This window comes from Panthera pardus, unplaced genomic scaffold (genome assembly GCF_024362965.1).
Source record: "Panthera pardus isolate Hobbes unplaced genomic scaffold, ASM2436296v1 HiC_scaffold_27, whole genome shotgun sequence".
In the NCBI taxonomy this organism is placed as follows: domain Eukaryota; kingdom Metazoa; phylum Chordata; class Mammalia; order Carnivora; family Felidae; genus Panthera; species Panthera pardus.
This window is the reverse complement of record NW_026526843.1, coordinates 10296857-10316662: the sequence shown is the minus strand read 5'-3', so window position 1 is coordinate 10316662 and position 19806 is coordinate 10296857. Positions and strand designations below refer to the sequence as shown.

Genomic DNA, 19806 nt, shown 5'->3' with positions numbered 1-19806 from the left:
GCTTTCTACTTCCAGCCTGTCTCTCTAAACTCACCGGTTGGCATGACTCTCGTGGATAGGCTCTGGCCCTGAGTTTTCCTTCACGTCAAATCTCCTATTTCTAGCTGCCTGCTACACAGCTCCATGTGGAACCCACGCTGTCCTATTAAATGCTAGTGTCCAACACAGGTCTTCTGATTTCCTCCTGCAGGCCGGTTTGTTTTCTCCTTTGTCTTCGTCATTCTCGTTGCCACTGCTCCCCTTCTCTCGCACCCTAAGTCACCAAACACCTGTGGCCCTTCTGTTCTCCTTCCCTCCCTCCCTCACTCTATATATGGTCACCTTGATCCCACCTTTGACCATAGCTCTCATTCGGGTACCATCTTGTTAAAACGAACCGCTTCTCCCGTCTCGTCTGCTCTGACTCAAGCACTTTCAGTAGGGATGAGGGGCAGGTGACTCTGTGGCACTCGGGTTCCCCCCTGTTGGCCCTTACTATGTCTGTACCTGCTCTGTGTCCACTGTCACTCCCGTGTCCAGCCCGAACCCTCTACTCCTGTTGGTCGTTCCTCCCGTTGTGTCCCTTCCCCATGCCGTGCTCGTGCCAGCCTCGAAAGCTTTCCTCATCTGGGATTTTCTCTGAATTCCTCTCGGCCCTAACAGAAATCTTACTCCTAATTAAACCCAGTACAGGGGCCATTCCCCGAACGGTGTTTTCTCCAGCTCCTCTAAGCCCACGTTGATCTGTTTGCCCTTGCTTTTTTGTACTTACTGGGTCCAAAGAACCTTAGGGTCTCGGTTACACACTTTGCCGCTTCTGTATACGCTGTATTCTTTCGTGTGTGTTAACTTTGCTTCTTCACTTTATGCTGCTGCTTGCTCTAGACCCAGGGGATGGCAGTGTCTTTCGCTCACCCTTTACACAAGCCCTCCTCCCTACTTCACGCACACATACACAGCCCATCCTAATTGAGGGCATTGTCCCCGTCTACTTTCTTCTCGCTCTCCGTCCCCGCCACCATCAGATGCTTTTCTTTTTGTCTTCCGCCTTCAGAGCCTCAGTCACCCCAGGTGACGAAGTGGATCCTACCAGAACCATATCCATAGAAATCTGTCCTTTTGGTCAGAGGCGATATCTCTTTTTTTCCCCTACATTTACTGCCTTTTGTTCAAATCACTCACTAGGATCCTGCCTACTCCACTGCCCAGGAAGTGATGCTTCGGTAGAGTCACGTCTTCCAGGCTATCACCTTCTCGTCTGTCATGTCCATATAGGTGACTTCCAGTCACTTCCCCAGTCCAGATACTCGGTTTCCACTTGATTTCTCCAGCTGCTTCCGGAACTCGTCTTCTTGGGTGTGTCCTTACCGTCTCATCCCAGCTTTAGAGCGGGCCATCTTCCTGGTCTTCCGCATTAGTGACCGGCCTCACTGTACTTCCAGGTTTCTGGATTCAAAACCTTGAAATCTCTGTTGACCTCCCCCGTGCTTTACCCTTCCGTGTGGTCTCAGTCACCTAACTCTTCCATTTTCTGGGACATTGTCCTATTCATCTATTGAAAACTCACTGATGTGGTCAAGCCAGTCGGTTTTCTGAGCATATATTCTATACACCTGGCTATGCGCCTTAGATCATTCCCACTCTCTGGAATACTCCTCCACGCCCCTTTTCCCCATCCCCACAAATTTTTTTTAATCTTTATTTATTTCTGAGAGAGAGGCAAAAGTGTGAGCCGGGGAGGAGCAGAGAGAGAGGGAGACACAGAATCCGAAGCAGGCTCCAGGCTCTGAGCTGTCAGCACAGAGCCCGACGCCCGGCTCGAACTCCCGAACCGTGAGATCAACCTGAGCCGAAGTCGGACACTCAACCGACGGAGCCACCCACGCGCCCCTGTCCCCACAAATCTTTAACCGTCTTTCGTGATTTCGATACAAGGACTCTTCCTTCTGTAAAATCATTCCTCGTTACTCTGGCATGCAGTGTCCTCTCCCTTCTCTGCCATCATAGGCCTTTTCGTGTGGCCAACTTAGAGGACAGCGTTAGATCTTCTCTTGCACAGATACTTCACGTTATTAGCATTCCTTGTTAATCTGATGATCTGATATTCTTGTATTCATTCTTTATCTCTGCACTTCCATTATCTGTTGCTTCAGGTGTGTGCCCAGCCTGATATATTGTGTACAGTTGTAGTTGATCGATAAATAGTTTTTAGTAGATTGATTTCTTTTTCATGAAGCTATCCTAGAGATTGGAGGCAAGTTCTTAATCCAGGTGACCCGGGGCACAGTAAAAAAACACCACATTTATCGGTCTAAATCTTTCGTGATTTGATTGTCCATGACTATATATCTTTTTATCGGTCCACAAGGACGACCCTTAATCTTCTTAATCTATTTTTATGCAGACGCTGTCACCCTTGATAATGTTATTGCTTTCCCTAGACCTTTCCGGGCTGCAGTTTTTCTTCCTTGAGGTGCGAATCATTACTGCACATCTGTCCCCGGTGCAATTGTAGCCCATCGAAATCAAATTCAGGGGGCGCCTGAGTGGCTCAGTCGGTTGAGTGTCCGACTTGGGCTCAGGTCACGGTCTCCCGGTTTGTGAGTTCGCGCCTCGCATCGACAGCGCAGAGAGCCCGCTCCAGGTCCTGTCTCCCACTCTCTCTCTGCCCTTCTGCTCGTGTGTGCTCTCTCTCTCTCAAACATCAATAAGTAAACGTTTAAAAGAAGAATACGTTGGACTTTCCTAAGAAAAAACACACATTTAGTTTGGGTTCTTTAATTTCGTCTTTGACTTATTTACAGATTATTTCTCAGAGTCTTCTAAAACACTTTAAAGAGAACCAAGCTGATGGGTGGGAATAGGAGAAAGACGGCATTTCACGATAACATTTTTGTGTTAAATGGAATTGGATGTGGGTTTTTGTACGCCATTTCGTACAACCGAAACCTGACTGAATTTTGTTTAAAGAAAAGACTGTGGGGCGGCTTAACCGTGTGTAAATTATTTTTAATGGCTTAAGTCACAAATGGGTTTTATTTATGTTAACTGCTAAAAGCAATTCCGAGGACAGAATTTTTGCAAGGCATGAGTTAGCTACTTCATTATGTAAGCTTTTTAAAAGCTGCCAGATTCTGGGGGCTTGGGGGGGTGACACATAAAGCAGTCATTGTCTCAAACCCAGGGTGGGAGGGTAACTGCTTACCCGATCTACTCCTACAAGTCATTCCACCGGGGCAAGATGACTTTTATTTGCTGCCCACCCCGAACACAGCAGTGAGTGGCCCTGCGTCATTGACACGTCGTTTTTGTTTTTAATTTTTTTTTTATGTTTTCATTTATTTTTGAGACAGAGAGAGACAGAGCGTGAGCAGGGGAGGGGCAGACAGAGAGGGAGACACAGAATCGGAAGCAGGCTCCGGGTTGAGCCGTCAGCACAGAGCCTGACACGGGGCTCGAACTCAGGGACCGTGAGATCGTGACCTGAGCTGAAGTCGGACGCTTAACCGACTGAGCCACCCAGGCGCCCCGTCATTGACACATCTTGAAGAGACACTCAGGGAACAGGGACAGGCTTCATAAACATATCTCAGGGAACTTTCTGCAAATCGCAGCCATCTTGAAGCTGTCCCCATCTACAAATGCAGCTGCCTGTAGCAGAGATTAAGTCATACCGGGCACTGGGAGGTCTAGTGAAGTTTAGTTGGCCGCTGGATGGGTGTAAGAACTTAACATGAGGTAAGTCCCCGGGGATATGGGAATGCGCCGAAGGAAGTGGTTGTGTCCGCGGGGAGGAGAGATGGAGAGCTTCTAGAAGCGTTGTTCTCTCACTACCCACTCTTATTCCAGTAGCCCTATGCGTGTTGCCCCAAACCAGCTTTCTGGGTAACTCTGACTCTCACACTCAACACCTCATCTGAAAGGATGTGTGTGAAGCAGTGACAAAACAGGGACACGTTGCCCTCTCCCATAGGTGGGGGGCAAGGTTTTCTGACACCTAATACGCGCACGGAACCTTTAGAACCAAGTGGACACCGGTGTTACGGGGGGAAGGCTGTGTTCTTTTGCCTCTGAGAATTGAAGCCTATTGTACGTCTATGCATCGACTCCCTTTCTGCTTGTTTCCAAGGCCTCCATTTACAGGTGTGAAGAAGGCATCTACCCCCAGTGTGGTATAGCCTCACGTTCTGCTCTGACCTTTTCTTTACCTCTTTCGCACTTAATGTCCAGATTGTCAGAATGGTGAAGAATTTGAAGGGCAGCCCGATAACACTGTCCATAGGCGACGGTGCCAACGATGTTAGTATGATCTTGGAATCCCACGTGGGAATAGGTAAGAAGCCCGTAACGAGATGGCATCCGTAAGGTATCCGCAGCGCTCGCAGGTAGATGAGAGAACGTTTTGGTTGCCCGTCTTGGATTTTAACTTGGGAATGATAATCACCAATTGAATGAAGGTCCTCGCCTGAGCGTGTCCACCCCAAAGCCCTACCCCCGGTGGGAACGCAGCAGCGTAAAGTTAGAGGATATCTTTATATCAGCCAAGTAGGCGGAATTTCCCCAACCCGTGGGCGGTACAGTCGATCCTTCAGTGCTCCCTTTGACGGCATGCGTGAAATTTTACTGATTCTCCACCCCTGGCCACATCGCCTGCTTATGTTGCTGCGCTGTATCTTCTGAGATTCTTAACCGCTTGGGACTAAGAGATGCTCATTGGTTGGCTGCTTTTCCACGCGGCAGTGTTTACGGGCGCTTTGGGCCATAGCGTTGAATTTATTTGTTGGCACGCAGCAACAGCTTTTTCTCCTGCCTGCACCGTTGTTCTCCATGCCAGGCTGCCGATAGGCAGCAATCCTCATAGACCGGCAGGTTTTGGGGGGAGGGGATTAAGAGAAGAAATCATCGAATTAAGTATCTTGGCGATTATCATCACCGCAGTTTGCCCTGCCAAACGCTTCCCGTTTGGAAGGCACCCTTTTCGGAGCCACTCTGTTTTACTCATTGGTCATTCAGTGCGGACATGGCCTAAAGCTGCTTGAGCTCGATACTCCGTACTCGAGAGTTTCATTCAGCGAGAGGACTCCACCGTCCCACTGGAGCTCTTCAGTTTCGAGCTCCTAGACCACAAAGCCCAGGGCTCTCGTTGGTTCGCTACAGCCCCTTATCTGGTGGCATGGCCATTTAAGCACTTCCTAAGTGCCTCTCAAATCATTTTCAGATTTAATTTTCTCCTCAGGATAATTTTTGCCCAGTAATGATTACGGCAGCGATTCAGGTTCGTTGTTTTATATTGTGTTATAGTTAGGTGCTTACCAATTAAACTTCATTTTACTTCGTATTGATCAGTCTCACTGTTACAGCACCGTTTGGTTAAAAAAAACAAAAACAAAGCTAAACGATACAAGTGAGCTATGTCATGTTAACAAGTTAAAAGTGTGCAGATAACAAATTAGGGGGCTGCCTATTTTATAAAATACTCATCCCATGGAGATTTTTCTTGTGTGTTTCGTTTTGTTTTTTAGGTATTAAAGGCAAAGAAGGTCGCCAAGCAGCCAGGAATAGCGATTATGCCGTTCCGAAGTTCAAACATTTAAAGAAACTGCTACTGGCTCACGGACATCTATATTACGTGAGAATAGCACACCTTGTACAGTATTTCTTCTACAAGGTATGTATTAAAGTATTTCCAATTTGACGTATCACTGTTTAGCCCGGCATCGTCTTAGGGTTTTCCTCCATTTTACACATTTCTTCTGCTGTCCTAGCACTGAGATTTGTGGCCTACAAAACATACGTGATCTAACGAACCAGCAACTACGAATTCCTTCCCGTGCGAGAGCTTGGGGATGAAATGTTTAAGTCCGCCTTCTCGAAGTATAGTTTAACTACCACGAAATGTACCCAGTAAAAGCTTCCAGTTCCGTTTTGACAGATGTTTACAACCCATAGCCCCCACCCCAGGAAGTTCCCCTGTACGGTATATAATGATGCTTCCAACCCGTATAAATCTAGAGATCACTTCTGCGGTTCTGCACGTGCGATTTGCCTGCTTTAGAAGAACTTCCTGTGAATAAAATCACGCCTGCTCGTTCATGCCTGTTCCGCTTAGCGTAGCGTTTTTGAGGTTCACCCATGTGTCCCGTATCAATGGTTGGTTCCCCTTTTATCCTCAACGGTATTCTGAACCGCCGTCGTTAGTAGCAGAGCCCTCTTTTCAGGTGAGATTGTACAGGCAAAGCAGACAGAAGCCGAATTGCACTCACTGAAGGATGCCGGGGCCGGGGCCGCGGCCTCGCGCCACCTCCTCGTCTTGCCCAGAGATTTCCTCAGAGCGCAATCTGGAGCGCATGAGCGTAGCTCAAGCCACTGGTTGTATGCGTGACGAAGTTGGCGTGCGTGAAGGTGAAGTAACGTCTAAAGTATGAAAATCCTCGTCAGCAGACATGGGCCGGAGCTGGATCTCTTGTCCTGTGTTCTGTTCGGTATAGCTTTTAAGGGTTTTTGTTTTTTCACTTCCCACCTGGAAATAATTTCAGACTTTCCAAAAGTTGCAGAGTTACTGTTAACGCCTTGGATAACACACGACACAGTTTTGAAGATCCATAGTTGTCACACCTCCGTAGTCGTCTTTAGTCTGGAGTATGTCCTGTCTTCTTTGTCTTCACGATCTCGGCATACTCGAAGAGTCCTGGCTGCTTTGTGGAACGCCCCTCAATTTGGGTTTCTCTAATGTTCGCTTATCATTAGATTTGGGTTACGTTTTGTTGGCACCAGTCCCCCGGAAGCAGTTTCTAACCTGCTCAGTGCATCATATCACGACGGAGGCACATGTTGTCCGTGTGTCTCACTCATGACCGTGTTCGCTTTGACAGCTTAATTCAGATGGCGGTTTGGGAGTCTAAAGACCCTTCGACATCGGTCTGTGTAATTTCCTTGGAAAAGAGCATTCGGCCACTAAAACAGATACTTTCTTTTGTGAATGAAGAATCCATGACTATGGTTCTTTATTCTGTTACTTAGATTGTCACAAATGTAGCCTGTGTCCTTTCCACGTGTCCCCATCGTTTTTCGTTTGTATTTGATTGGGATAAGAATGCTTAGCATGAGCAACTCCCCGTTCCCTTCTCTGCCCCACCCCCAACCTTCCTCGAAGACCTACTTCCCGGTCTGCATGATATTCTAGGCGCATCTTACTTTTTTTCTTTTAATTTTTTTTTAACATTTATTATTAAGAGACAGAGAGACACAGAGCATGAGCAGGAGAGGGGTAGAGAGAGGGGGAGACACAGAATCCGAAGCAGGCTCCAGGCTCCGACCTGTCAGCACAGAGCCCCACGCAGGGCACGAACTCACAAACTGCAAGATGGTGACCTGAGCCGAAGTTGGTCGCTTAACCAACTGAGCCAGCCAGGCGCCCCTCTGAGGTGCATCTTACATTTTTCGTGCTCCAGTCCTGGATTCAGACATTCTCCAAGGAACACTGGTTCCTTTTATTCGAAAATGGCATTTAGGGGGCACCTGGGTGGCTCATTCGGTTAAGTGGCCGACTCTCGATTTTTGGCTCGGGTCATGATCTCAGTTCGCAGGATCAAGCCCCGCGTCGTCGGGCTCTGCGCTCACAGCATGGAGCCCCCTTGGGCTTCTTTCTCTCCCTCTCTCTCTCTCTCTGCCCCTCCCCCACTCACACGTGTGCTCTCTCTCCCTCTCAAAATAGATAAATAAACTTAAAAAAAAAAAAAAAAGATGGCATTTAGAAATCAAGATCTGTGTGCTAATTATGCTCATCGCTGCTGCTGCAGTTGGTTCTGGACCTTCTCGGTGGACAGAGCTAGGACGTGTGTGCACGCGTACCCGCAGGTCTGTATCTGCGTAGAGATGCGTGTGTACATGCACACGACTAGGTCGGGCTGGAACCCAGAATGTGAACTCAGTCTCTCCTAACCCTTGGATCGCAGCCAACACCACGAGGTTTCCTTCTGCCCTTCCCCTTTCCTTGTCTAGGGCCTCCTTTCTCCAGTGGCGAGAACCCCACTTCTCCTGATGCTCAGTCCGTCCACTGATTTGCTCAGTCCTACGACACTCCTAAAGTCGTTTCAGAATTGCTGTGTCCTACCCCCGTGGGCAACCAAACTTAACTAACTTGAGTGATATATTTGTATGTACCTGTTTTTGTCGTTAGCCTTGGAGTGTATAGTCAAAATACTGTTTCCGGAGTTCCTTTTTTTCCTTTTCCACCATTTCAGCGTGGTTATATTCTTTATTTGTAATAGCGTGACGTTACATTTTTACTTGCTTGCCATTTTGGTCCTTCCTCTCTAATCTTGATTGATTTTAATTATTTTTTGACTATGTAAAACATTGGCATCATTCTCAAGACAGGGTTCTCTGAGAATGTTGCTTACTGAATTAATTCTCTAACCAAAAGGAGAATTCCGCAATGGTGACTTTTCTCAAATCGCTCATATATAGCTCTTTTTCCAAAATGAAGCTTTTGAAGTCACCTGTAATGATAATCATAGGCACAGAGAGAACCAATGGTAACATGTTATGTGATTTATTCTCTTGTCTGTGTAAATTATTGTGTGTCTATATTGTTTTTGGTGTTTTGTTTTGTTTTGTTGTTTTTGTTTTTTTTTTTTCAAGTAAGCTCTACACCCAACCCGGGACGAGAACTCAGGACCCTGAGACCAAGGGTCAGACGCTGCACAAACTGAGCCAGCCAGGTGCCCCTATATTGGTTTTATACACTACTGGGTTTTGTTTTGTTTTGTTTTTTGAAGTTTATTTATTTATTTTGAGAGAGAGAGAAACAGAGACGTGGGAGGGGCGGGGAGAGAGAGAGAATCCCAAGCAGTCTCCATGCTGTCAGTGCAGAGCCTGATGCGGGGCTCGAACTCCCGAACTGTGAGATATGACCTGAGCCAAAACCAAGAGTTGGACACCTAACTGACTGAGCCACCCAGGTGCCCCTGATTCCAGAACACTTTTAAGCCATTCATTCATTCATTTTTTTTTATTTTAGAGAGAGAGAGGGCATGTGAGTGGAGGAGAAGGGCAGAGGGAGACAGGAAGAGAGAATCCTTTTTTTTTTTTAATGTTAATTATTTTTGAGAGAGACCATGCGAGCAGGAGAGGGGCAGAGAGGGGGTGGGACAGAGCATCCTAAGCGGGCTCCACGCCGACAGTAGAGAGCCCAGGGCGGGGCTCAATGTCATGATTTCACAATCAGGAGATCATGACCTGAGCCAAAATCCAGAGTCGGTCGCTTACCCCTCTGAGCCACCCAGGTGCCCCCTTTTTCCTTAAGTTTATTTATTTATTTATTTATTTTAGTTGTCTCTACAGCCAATGTGGGGCTCAAACTCACAACCCTGAAAGCAAGAGTCTCGTGCTTTTCCAACTGAGCCAGCCAAGCATCCCTAGTTCCAGAACATTTCCATCACCCCAATAAAAGCCCCCTACCTGCTAGCAGTCAGTCCCAAAACATATTGTTTTGTGCTTTGCCCTTTTCACTTCGTATGTTGTGAACAATTTTCTCACCCAGTTAAAATATTCACCTAAAATACGATCATGGCGCAGGATCCTAGACCCCCGTGATTGGACACTGAGGTCATTTCCCCAACAATACTCTGGGTTTTCTTTTATCACCAAGCATTAGAGTTCATCTTAGACCGAGCCTGCCCATCCATTTCTGTCTACCAGGGGAAAGAATTTACCAAAGTTCTTTTGTTTTTTTAAGTTTATTTATTTTGAGAGAGGGAGAGCACACGAGTGAGGGAAGGGGAGAGAGAGAGAATCCTAGGGAGGCTCCACACCACAGCACGGAGCCCAACACAGGGCTCTAACCCACAAACTGTGGGGTGTGGCGCCCCACCAGAATTCTTAATCAGATTCTGGTTTATAGGTATATTACCAAGTTCATGTGCAAGTTAATGACTCAAACCATTACGGTGTTTGGATTTCATGCGCTGTTTTTCGCAGAAGGGAAAGCATAGCAACTGCTTTCGTGTGTTGGTTTTTGGTGAGAAATCCCAGGTCGTACTAGCTTTGTGTTTTCTCAAAGATACACATAACTGTGAGGGGCACCTGGCTGGCTCAGTTAGTACAGCGTGTGACTCTTGATCTCAGGGTTGTGAGTTCAAGGCACGGTGCCTTTTTTTTTTTTTTTTTTAATTTTTTTTTAACGTTTTATTTATTTTTGAGACAGAGAGAGAGCATGAACGGGGGAGGGGCAGAGAGAGAGGGAGACACAGAATCGGAAGCAGGCTCCAGGCTCCGAGCCATCAGCCCAGAGCCCGACGCGGGGCTCGAACTCACGGACCGCGAGATCGTGACCTGAGCTGTAGTCGGACGCTTAACCGACTGAGCCACCCAGGCACCCCCACGGTGCCTTCTTAAAAAAAAATTGTAGGGGCGCCTGGGTGGCGCAGTCGGTTAAGCGTCCGACTTCAGCCAGGTCACGATCTCGCGGCCCGTGAGTTCGAGCCCCGCGTCAGGCTCTGGGCTGATGGCTCGGAGCCTGGAGCCTGTTTCCGATTCTGTGTCTCCCTCTCTCTCTCTGCCCCTCCCCCGTTCATGCTCTGTCTCTCTCTGTCCCAAAAATAAATAAAAAACGTTGAAAAAAAAAAAAATTTAAAAAAAAAAAAAATTGTAAAAGAAATACATCAGTGTGAACCCAGGTTTACAGATTTGCTAAGGCCGTGCCATCCAGTGTCAGCTGGTGTCCAGGCCGAACAGATGATGGTGATAGTGATGATTAAACCAATACATGTAAGGTACTTTGCTGATTGACAAAAGGCCTTTATTTTCTTAGTCCTCACGAATTTCCTGTGAGCAATTAGTATTATTTGTTTTCTTTTTTTTTAAGTTTTTTTTAACATTTATTTTGAGAGACAGAGCGCAAGCGGGGGAGGGGCAGAGAGAGAGGGAGACACAGAATCCGAAGCGGGCTCCAGCACAGAGCCCGACACGGGGCTCGAACTCACGAACCGTGAAATCAGGACGTGAGCCAAAGTCAGACGCTTAACCGACTGAGCCACCCAGGCACCCCTCAATTAGTATTATTTCTATTTAAAATACATGCAGGGGCGCCTGGATGCCTCAGTCGGCTCAGGTCATGATCTCACAGTTCGTGAGCTCGAGCCCCACGTTGGGCTCTGCCCCTGCTTGGGATTCTTCTCTCCCTTTCCCTCTGCCCCTCCAGCCTGCTCGTGCGCTTACACGCACACGCGCTCTCTCAAAATACATAAACATTTAAAACATAAAATAAAATATATGGAAAGCAGGGCCCAGAGTTTACGTAACTTGCCTTTCGCTCCCCAGCTCAGAAGTAACAGAGCTAGATTTCCACAATAGGTTTATTTACTCTCAGTCCAGGACTATTTGTACATCACGCTTGGGGACAGGTGGTCAAACGGGTGGTCATTCTCTGTCACTTTCGCCTAGTAGGAGAGCCCATGAAGATTTGCCGTTCGTATCTGCCTGGCCTTCTCCCATTCCTGGGGCTTGGTTTGCATCTCTAAGATTTTGGCCTGCAATTCGGGCACCTGCCACCAGATGGAAGGAATGCTCTGTTAAGGAAGACAGAGCAGGCATTAAAATGGCTGTTTGTGGGGTCGCCTGGGTGGCTCAGTCCGTTGAGCGTCAGACTTGGGCTCAGGTCATGATCTCACAGTTTGCGAGTTCGAGCGCCGCGTCGGGCTCTGTGCTGACAGCTCGGAGCCTGGAGCCTGCTTCACGTTCTGTGTCTTCCTGTCTCTCGGCCCCTCCCCTGCTCATGCTCTGTCTCTCTCTGTCTCTCAATAATAAGTAAACGTTAAAAAAAAAAATTTTAAATGGCTGTTTGTGGTCAGTCATTAACTTATCCCTGTTCCCAGTTTAGGGGATTATTTGTATAGATAATGCCCTCTGTCTTCATTCGGATCTCTGCCCCCATTATCTTAGTGACTGACTTAGCAGGATTTCTTTTTTACTGCTGCCTTTTGTCCCAAGACGATTTGTCATACCTTCGGCCCTCTTTGGCTCAGCTGAAAAGCCTTCGTTCCTCTCACCTTGCTCTCGCATCTTCAAATAATTGCCCCTCTCCTGGGGTGCCTCGGGGACGGGTGTTCCTGCCTTCTGTTCCTCTGTTCAATCCACCCTGCATAATTCAGCCAAATTAATGTTTGGGAAATGCCACTTTTTCACTTGTCCTCCAGAAATTTCACTCTCCATTATCTAAGGATTCGTCTGGGGTTAAGGCACGCCACATTCTGACCCTGTCTTATCTTCTGTGTTTAAAATACATACACCTTGCCTTGGTTCCTGCTGTCGGTGTGTCCTATCCATCTTTAACACCTCCTTCAAATTCTAATTTCTTTATTCATTGCGTCAACAGATGTGTTTGGCTGTGTTACCACGTGTCAAGCGCTGTTTTAGGACCTAAGGATTCATAGTGGAATAAGGCAGGCAAAGTCTCTGTTCTCGTGGGACTTAAATTCTAGAGGGAGAGTCAGACGTCCCCTTCCCACAAAGCAGCCCCCTAATCCCCCCCCTCCCCGAGTACTCCCTTCTTCAATCTCAGAGCACTTTTTTTTTTTAATTTTAAAGTATGATATCGCATTCTACCCAAACTGATGCATACGTGTGAGTGTTGCTGTCCCGCGAGGTGCCTTTGGGAGCTGTGACGCTCTGATGCCGCAGGACTTGTTCAGTACACGTAGAGCACTTTTCTTTAGGAACGCCGTCCAGAGCCTGCAGTATATTCACCTAAGTATCCTCAGCTGTGACAGATGCTCACCCTTTGAGGATGCATTGGAGTTCTCAAAACAGCCTCGCGTCTCCTAGCCGGGTAAATTAGCTAAGAGACAGTGCGTGACACAGGGAAGGAGACTGGTTTTCTGACGTAGCTCAAAACTGGGCTCTCGAAGGAGCTACCCAAAGAGGAATCCAGAAACATCAGAAGAAGTGACAGCAGCCCTGAAGTAAGGTCACATCCTACCTTGAAGGATAGCGCTCATTTGGAAATACCAGTTCTGGTCATTTTGCCGGAAGACATTAATTGCAGTATCTGTAGTCCTGCCTGGTGGCGTTTACCGCCTGATGAATTCTCAGCTTGCATTTTTGCTTGTTTGTTTTTCCTGTTCTCCCGATTGAACGATACGTCCCTTAGGAGTAAGAAGTTTGGTTCTGTTTTTCGTATCCCCCACAATACGATCTTTGCACATAATCGGTGATCGGTAATAATGTGTTGATTGTTTGATGAGACAGAAATACAGGTAGTAAAGCATTAGTTGATACTGTTAGTGTCAGTATCCACTGTAACAATATCCTGGCTGTTTACGATTTTGCAAATCAAGTTCACGTGTAGGGTGTAGGGGGTAGTACCATTCGGTGTTTTTATTGTATGCAAGAGGGTCTCCTAAAGTGAGATCCTCTTTCTGCTTGTAAAGCTAACGTTGGTATTAATGTAAATGAAATCGTTTGCCTTTGATTTGTTTGCTTAAACCTCTAATGGAGATTGATTGTGTTACGATATTAGAAGGACTTAGGACTGACTCTAAACTATTTGGAGTATAGTATCCTGTGTTAGTTTAGAAAGTTCGGGAGGTGAAAACATTAACCCTTGTTTCCATTTCTTTCCAGAACCTTTGTTTCATTTTGCCACAATTTTTGTACCAGTTCTTCTGTGGATTCTCACAACAGGTTTGTTTCCCTAGTTATTCGTTATAATGTAGTTGACATTGGCTATTAATAAATTACCTTTTTATGTATTGGACTGTAGAGAGGTATGTTCAAAGTCAAATGATTTTTTTAATTTTTTTTTATTCTTTGATTCAACCGTTGATCTTCTTGGCCTGGCTTTTGACAATAGCAAACGTTTATATCTTTGCTTTAGTGATGTTCTTATTATTAACTATCTTTTTGAAAGTTATTTGGTATGTCCTCTTGGAGTTGAGATAACCTTAAGAGTTTTCCTTTTATTTTATTTTTTTTAAGATTTTACTTGTAAGTCATCTCTATACCCCACGTGTGGCTCGAACTCACAACCCCAAGATGAAGAGTCACATGCTTTTCTAACCGAGCCAGCCAAGCGCCCCGAGAGTATTTCTTTTAATCAGTATAAACCATGTTTTCCAATAATCCTAAAATAGTATAGTTTAATACTTTATCGAATAAAACCTCACCCCTTTGCAGCCTCTCAGATTGATTTTCTAGAAAAACGATCCTTAAACTGGCCAAGAAGCTGTGATCCCTGGATAAAGCCTTGGATTGCTTGAGCGCCTCTACATTTTTTGCCCTTTGTTCTTTGCCGAACGTCTGTTACATAAAGAATATGCTCTGTGTTATTTTGACCCGTAAGCGGCAGGATGGGCATGTACATTTGTAGCTTTAACCACCAAAATGGATTTTGTGTTGCTTCTCGTGGAAGTATAGCCAAACACAGGAGCTGTAATACTCACTGAGAAATTTTGTGGTTAATCTATAAGCAATTCCATGACTTGGCCAAGTTGAGCTGCTCCTAACATCACCACAGGTATTAGAGGACCAAGTTTCTAAATTTCAAGGCATGCTTCATTCCTCCTGGTAGGAAGCAATGTGGTTTTGGTTTGGGCTTTTTTTTTTTTTTTAATTTCTTGGCGGTATTTTTAATTTTTTTTAATGCTTATTTTATTTTTGGGAGAGAGACAGAGCGTGAGCAGGGGAGGGGCAGAGAGAGAGAGGGAGACACAGAATCCGAAACAGACTCCGGACTCCGAGCCGTCAGCACAGAGCCCGACGTGGGGCTGGAACTCACAGACCGTGACCTGAGCCGAAGTCGGATGCTTAACCGACCGAGCCACCCGGGCACCGGGGCAGTATTTTTAAAACAGTGTATCCTTCTGAATAGGAAGTGACCGTTCTCTTTCCCTAGAACTTGCCTCCTCTTCATTAGGTGACCTGTCTCTTGCATCAGCCTTCTTGTATCCAAGACTAACAGTATTAGTTACAGTTTTCTAAATTTCTGATGAAGCTGCTTTGTCTGAACATTCAGATCACTGCTGACCACATGTTTCTAATCCCTCGCGTCCTTGGATGAACGCAAGTGTTAAAAAGACATTTCAGATTTTGTAGCAAAGCCCTAAAGGGAAATCGGCTTAACCTGGTTAAAACGCTAGTGTTATTTTTTCAAACTCAAAGGGTGTTGCTTTGCCGTCCTTTGTTATCTCATGTACAAGTTGTGTGAAGGAAGGACTTCTTCCTTCCAAAGCCAGCTGAGATTCGGACCCTGGTCTGTCCGGGGTCTGCCTAGGTGACCTTAGCTCTTCAGCTCTCCACGGGAGGTGGCGTTTGGTTTCCTCAGTTGCTCGGATGGTAGGTTCGTTCGCTTGACGAACATCTCTTGAGTGTCTCCTGCGTGCCAGGCTGAGTGCTGGCGATACAACAGTGATCAAAACCAAGTCTTACCCCAGCAGAGCCTGCAGTGTAGCGTTAGGGGAGAGACTAAAGTCATCCAAGTATGTCAGGTACTGATAAAGACCCTGAAGGAAAAAGTAAAGCATTACGAATGGGCAGAGGATGACTGCAGAAGTCTGCTATTTCCGAGAAGATGATCTGGAAAGTTCTCTCTGAGGTGACATTTGGGTGGAGAGCTGAAGGAGCGGAGGGAGGGAGCTAGCAGGCATTTTAGAGAAAAAGGGGATCGGGTCAAAAGATCTCTCCAAGGTGGTGGCCTGTTTGCAATATCTTTATTTTTTACTTTGACCTTGTGCTAGTGCTGGATGTAGCAACCGTTATTGCAAATGTGGTTGTTTTTTTTTTTTTTTTTTTTTTTTGGTTTTAAGTTTGTTTGTTTATTTATTTAGAGAGAAATAGAACTAGCAGGGAAGGCAGAGGGAGGGTGGGGGGGGACAGAGGATCCAAGGCCAGCTCTGGATCACAGAGCCAGCACAGAGCCCGAGGCAGGGCTTGAACTCGCACACTGTGAGGTCATGACCTGGGCCAAAACCAGGAGTCAGAAGCTTAACCAACTGTGCTGCCCAGGCGCCCTAATCGTACTTAGGTTTGGAGTGCCTACAGGTAGTAAGCCTTTTCCAACTCAGGTCCACATCCCATGTTCTCCACGACCCTAGAACTTGGAGAGCAGGGTATAGAGAATGTAGAAATGGGACCAGGATTCAGATTCTTCAAGCAAAAAGCAACCCTTTCTTTTCTTTTTTTCTTAGCGTTTGTTTATTTTTGAGAGAGAGAAAGCACGTGCATGAAAGCAAAGGAGGGGCAGAGAGGGAGAGAGAGAATCCCAGGCAGGCTCTGCACTGACGGCAGAGAGCCAGACGTGGGGCTCCAACTCAGGAACCGCAAGATCGTGACCTGAGCCAAAGTCCGACACTTAACCGACCGAGCCACCCACGCGCCCCAAAAAGCAACTCTTTTCTTTAGCAAAGATAATACTGGTCTTTTTCCTTTGTGAAAAGAAAACATTTATAAGAGGTTTAATAAGAAACTATTATCAACTAAACCTGTTGGGTTTTTTGAGGGCATTCTGTCTCCTAATTATCCATCTAAGAATTACCGTTACCTCTCAGGTAACATCGAAGTATCGTAGTGGAACAAAAAGAGGTTGATGCTTCTTTTGTTTGAGTGAAATTCAAGACCAAATTGCATACCAGGCCACCTTCCTGTTTGTTATCGTTGTTTTTAGTTTTCTCATTAGTGAAAATGGGGTGGTTTCCGATGAAAACATGGTATTGTGTCCCGACAAACTAATCCTCTCCCTTGAGAATTAAAAGGAACAAAACACCTATTTGGAGGTACTTTTTAATTCGTTAGGTAATTTTCGCTGTGTTGAAACCTTCGTGTATTCTGTGTAGGAGCCGTATTTTTAATGTCGTTGAGAATGTTGCGTGCGTTATCTTGCTTGGTCTCTGCTGCGGGCCAGAGTTCGGGTCCCTTCCCCTGGGCCCCCTTAGTTCCTTGCACACTCACCACTCTGCCTCCCCCTCTAGAACTTGAGCTCCTTGGCAGGGAAGACATGACTCTTCTCTATCCTCAGTACTTGTCACTTAGTAAGCACTCAGCAAGTGTTTTTGAAGTCCACTAATAAACGAACTAACCTTCTAGTCAAGTTGTTCCCAACCCTTTTGAATCAGCCGCCCCTGTTATGACAGTAATTGTGTCTTTAGTAGCCGTTGATTGAAAAATGCCCAATTCTGTTAATTTGTGTCACTGACATTTAAACGCATTTTATTAATCACAAAACATTTCTATGTGGGAACATACATATGAATATAGGATCTCACTTATTCGGGCCACATATAATGGTTATATGACAACATTTAGTACTTTGTAGAAACCTGTGGAACTCAATATAGTAAAGCGAGGGTCATGGCATACCTTAATTTTCTTTCCATCAAAAAAAAAAGATCCACGGTGTCAGATCAGTCCTTTATATATGTGTGTGTTATAACTTCCAATCTCTCCTGCTTCGTTCATTTAATATTTATTGAATGTTTTCTGTACGCCAAGTTCTGTTCTAGGGGCTCAGTATTGTCAAGACCACCAGCCAAAGACCACCAGGAACACCCCTGTAGTTGATCATACTAGGTTTAGTGCCCCATGCCGAAGGAAGAGTGTGCACCGTGAAGGATGGTGGGGCCTCTCATCTCAGGAAGAGAATATTGGAAAAGGCTTGGAAGATTGGGGTTGGCGCATCCGGCTGGCTCAGTAGAGCACGTGCCTCTTGATCTTGAGGTCATGAGTTCGAGCCCCACGCTGGTTGCAGAGATTACTTAAAAATAAAATCCTTAAAAAGGGGGGGGGGGTTGGGTTTGAATTAGGTCATTGGGGAAGGGTGTGGGTGGGGAGGCTTGCTCTAGATTGGGTGCTGTCACTAAGTGGGGGTAATTTTGTGACTAAGCATTTCAGTAAATCTTACCCAGGAGGTCAACTTTGTCATTTGGACAATATTCATATTCTGTGCTCGGTGTGACTACGGAGAGGTCGTGTTCTTGTCTTGAGCCATCGCGGTCGCAGAATAGCGAAATGCTGAGTCACAGAATTACCCCCACGCTAGAATTTAAGCTCTATGTGGGCAGGGATTTTTATTTACTTTATTGTCAGCTATAGCCTGAGAAAAGCCGGGCAGCCTTGTCTGGTGCTGCTGTTCTGTGAAGTTATTCATGCTCCTGGCACTGTTCTGCGACCTGGCAGAATAGCCTTGTCTGGTGTCGTTGTTGTTGTTGTTATTGTTCCGGTGTTGTTGTTGTCCTGGCACTCGAGCTTCTGGATGGCAGGGGGCTGCCTAGTGTGATGACAGAGACAATAAAACTAACAAATTTATAACATCGGATAAAAGGCGATTAGTGCTATAGGAAAATAAAAAACAGGATAAAGGGGGAAATGCGTCCATGAGAAAGGGAATGACAGGGCAAGTCCAGATCGGCCTCTCTGAGAACGTGACATTTGAGCTGATCTTTGTGAGTGAGGGGGTCATCCGGGAGGCTGTCGGAAGGAAAAGTGTTCCGGGCAGGTGCAACAGTTCAAAGGAAGTCCAAAGTCGGGAGTGTGCCTGACATGTTGGAGGTAGAGTGACGGAGGCATTATTGGTGGAGTGGAGTGAGCAAGAACTGGGAGAAATACGACACGCAGCCAGACACGTAGAAGAAGCCAGAACAAGTGGGGACTGTATAGCCATCCCTTCGCAGGAACCCTCCCCCCACACACACCTTTTTTTTTTTTGTTAAACTTTCAGAGATCAAGGAATCCACTGGAGAGTCTGAACAAAACAATGACTTGATTTGACTTATTTTCCTAACAGAACTACTCAGGCCATTGTGTTGAGAATAGACGGTAGGTCAAAGGCAAAGCAGGGGGCCATTTAGGAAGCTTGCAGGGTGGTAACTGTGGAGGTGCTGAGACGTGATCTGGTTCTGAACATATTTAAAGGCAGAGCCAGTACACACTTCTTAGCTGATTCGATGTGGGCTGTGAAAAAGAGAAGGGTCGAGGATGAATCCGAGATTCTGGTTCTGATTAATACCCAAGGTGTAGTTGCCCTTTCCTGACATGAGGGAGACTTCAAGAGGGGCAGGTTTGAGGTGAGGGCAAGTCAGGAGTTCAGTTCAGGCGCTGTCAAGTGGGCAGCTGGATACATGGGGACTTGTCCGGGCCAAACATAAATATTCGGGAATGTTCGGTGAATGGATGGTATTAAAACCCCAGGGCTGATGGGATCGCCTAGAGAGTGAGTAGGAGGTTCCAAACAGTGAGTGCTGGAACACTCCCAACAGAGGGCTCGGGAAGAATAGGAGACAGAAAAAATGGCTGGGGCGCCTGGGTGGCTCCGTCGGTTGAGCGTCCGACTTCGGCTCAGGTCATGATCTCACGGTTCGTGTGTTCGAGCCCCGCGTCGGGCTCTGTGCTTACGACTCAGAGCCTGGAGCCTGCTTCCGATTCTGTGTCTCCCTCTCTCTCTCTGCCCCTCCCTAACTCGCGCTCTGTCTCTGTCACGCGCATTCTCAAAAATGAATAAACATTAAAAAGAAGAAGAAATGGCTATGGAGGTAGGAGAATCACTGATTTCAAAATATTTCTTGAGCACCTAGGCGGATACTAGGGTTGCAGACATTATGGGGGCTACTCACTGAGGTAGAGAACATAAGAGAAAGCAGATTTAAGGGGAAAGTTAATGAGTTTGGTTTTAGACATTATGAGTTGCAGGTGCCTATGGACAGCCAGCACAAAGTTGGAAATTTTGGTCTGGAGCCTGGGAAAGTCATGCCTGTATACACATATTTAGCTTTGTTTTTGCAAATACATTTAGAATCCATAGTAAATGGCCACATTCACTGTCATAAATATAGCCTGGAG

General features: G+C 46.3%; 1 protein-coding gene across 14 annotated transcripts in view; it reads left to right on the top strand.

Annotated features, from left to right (window-relative positions):
• Positions 1-19806, top strand: part of ATP11C (ATPase phospholipid transporting 11C) — a 171802-nt gene that overhangs the window by 128204 nt on the left and 23792 nt on the right. For all 14 annotated transcript variants that reach the window (XR_008418236.1, XR_008418232.1, XR_008418235.1 and 11 more), the window contains 3 exons: positions 4210-4312; positions 5502-5647; positions 13603-13662. Coding sequence is in view for 5 of the 14 variants with exons in the window: in XM_019421542.2 (XP_019277087.1) it covers positions 4210-4312; positions 5502-5647; positions 13603-13662 (309 nt within the window). In the remaining 9 variants the exon portion in view is untranslated. The remainder of the gene's footprint in view (positions 1-4209; positions 4313-5501; positions 5648-13602; positions 13663-19806) is intronic.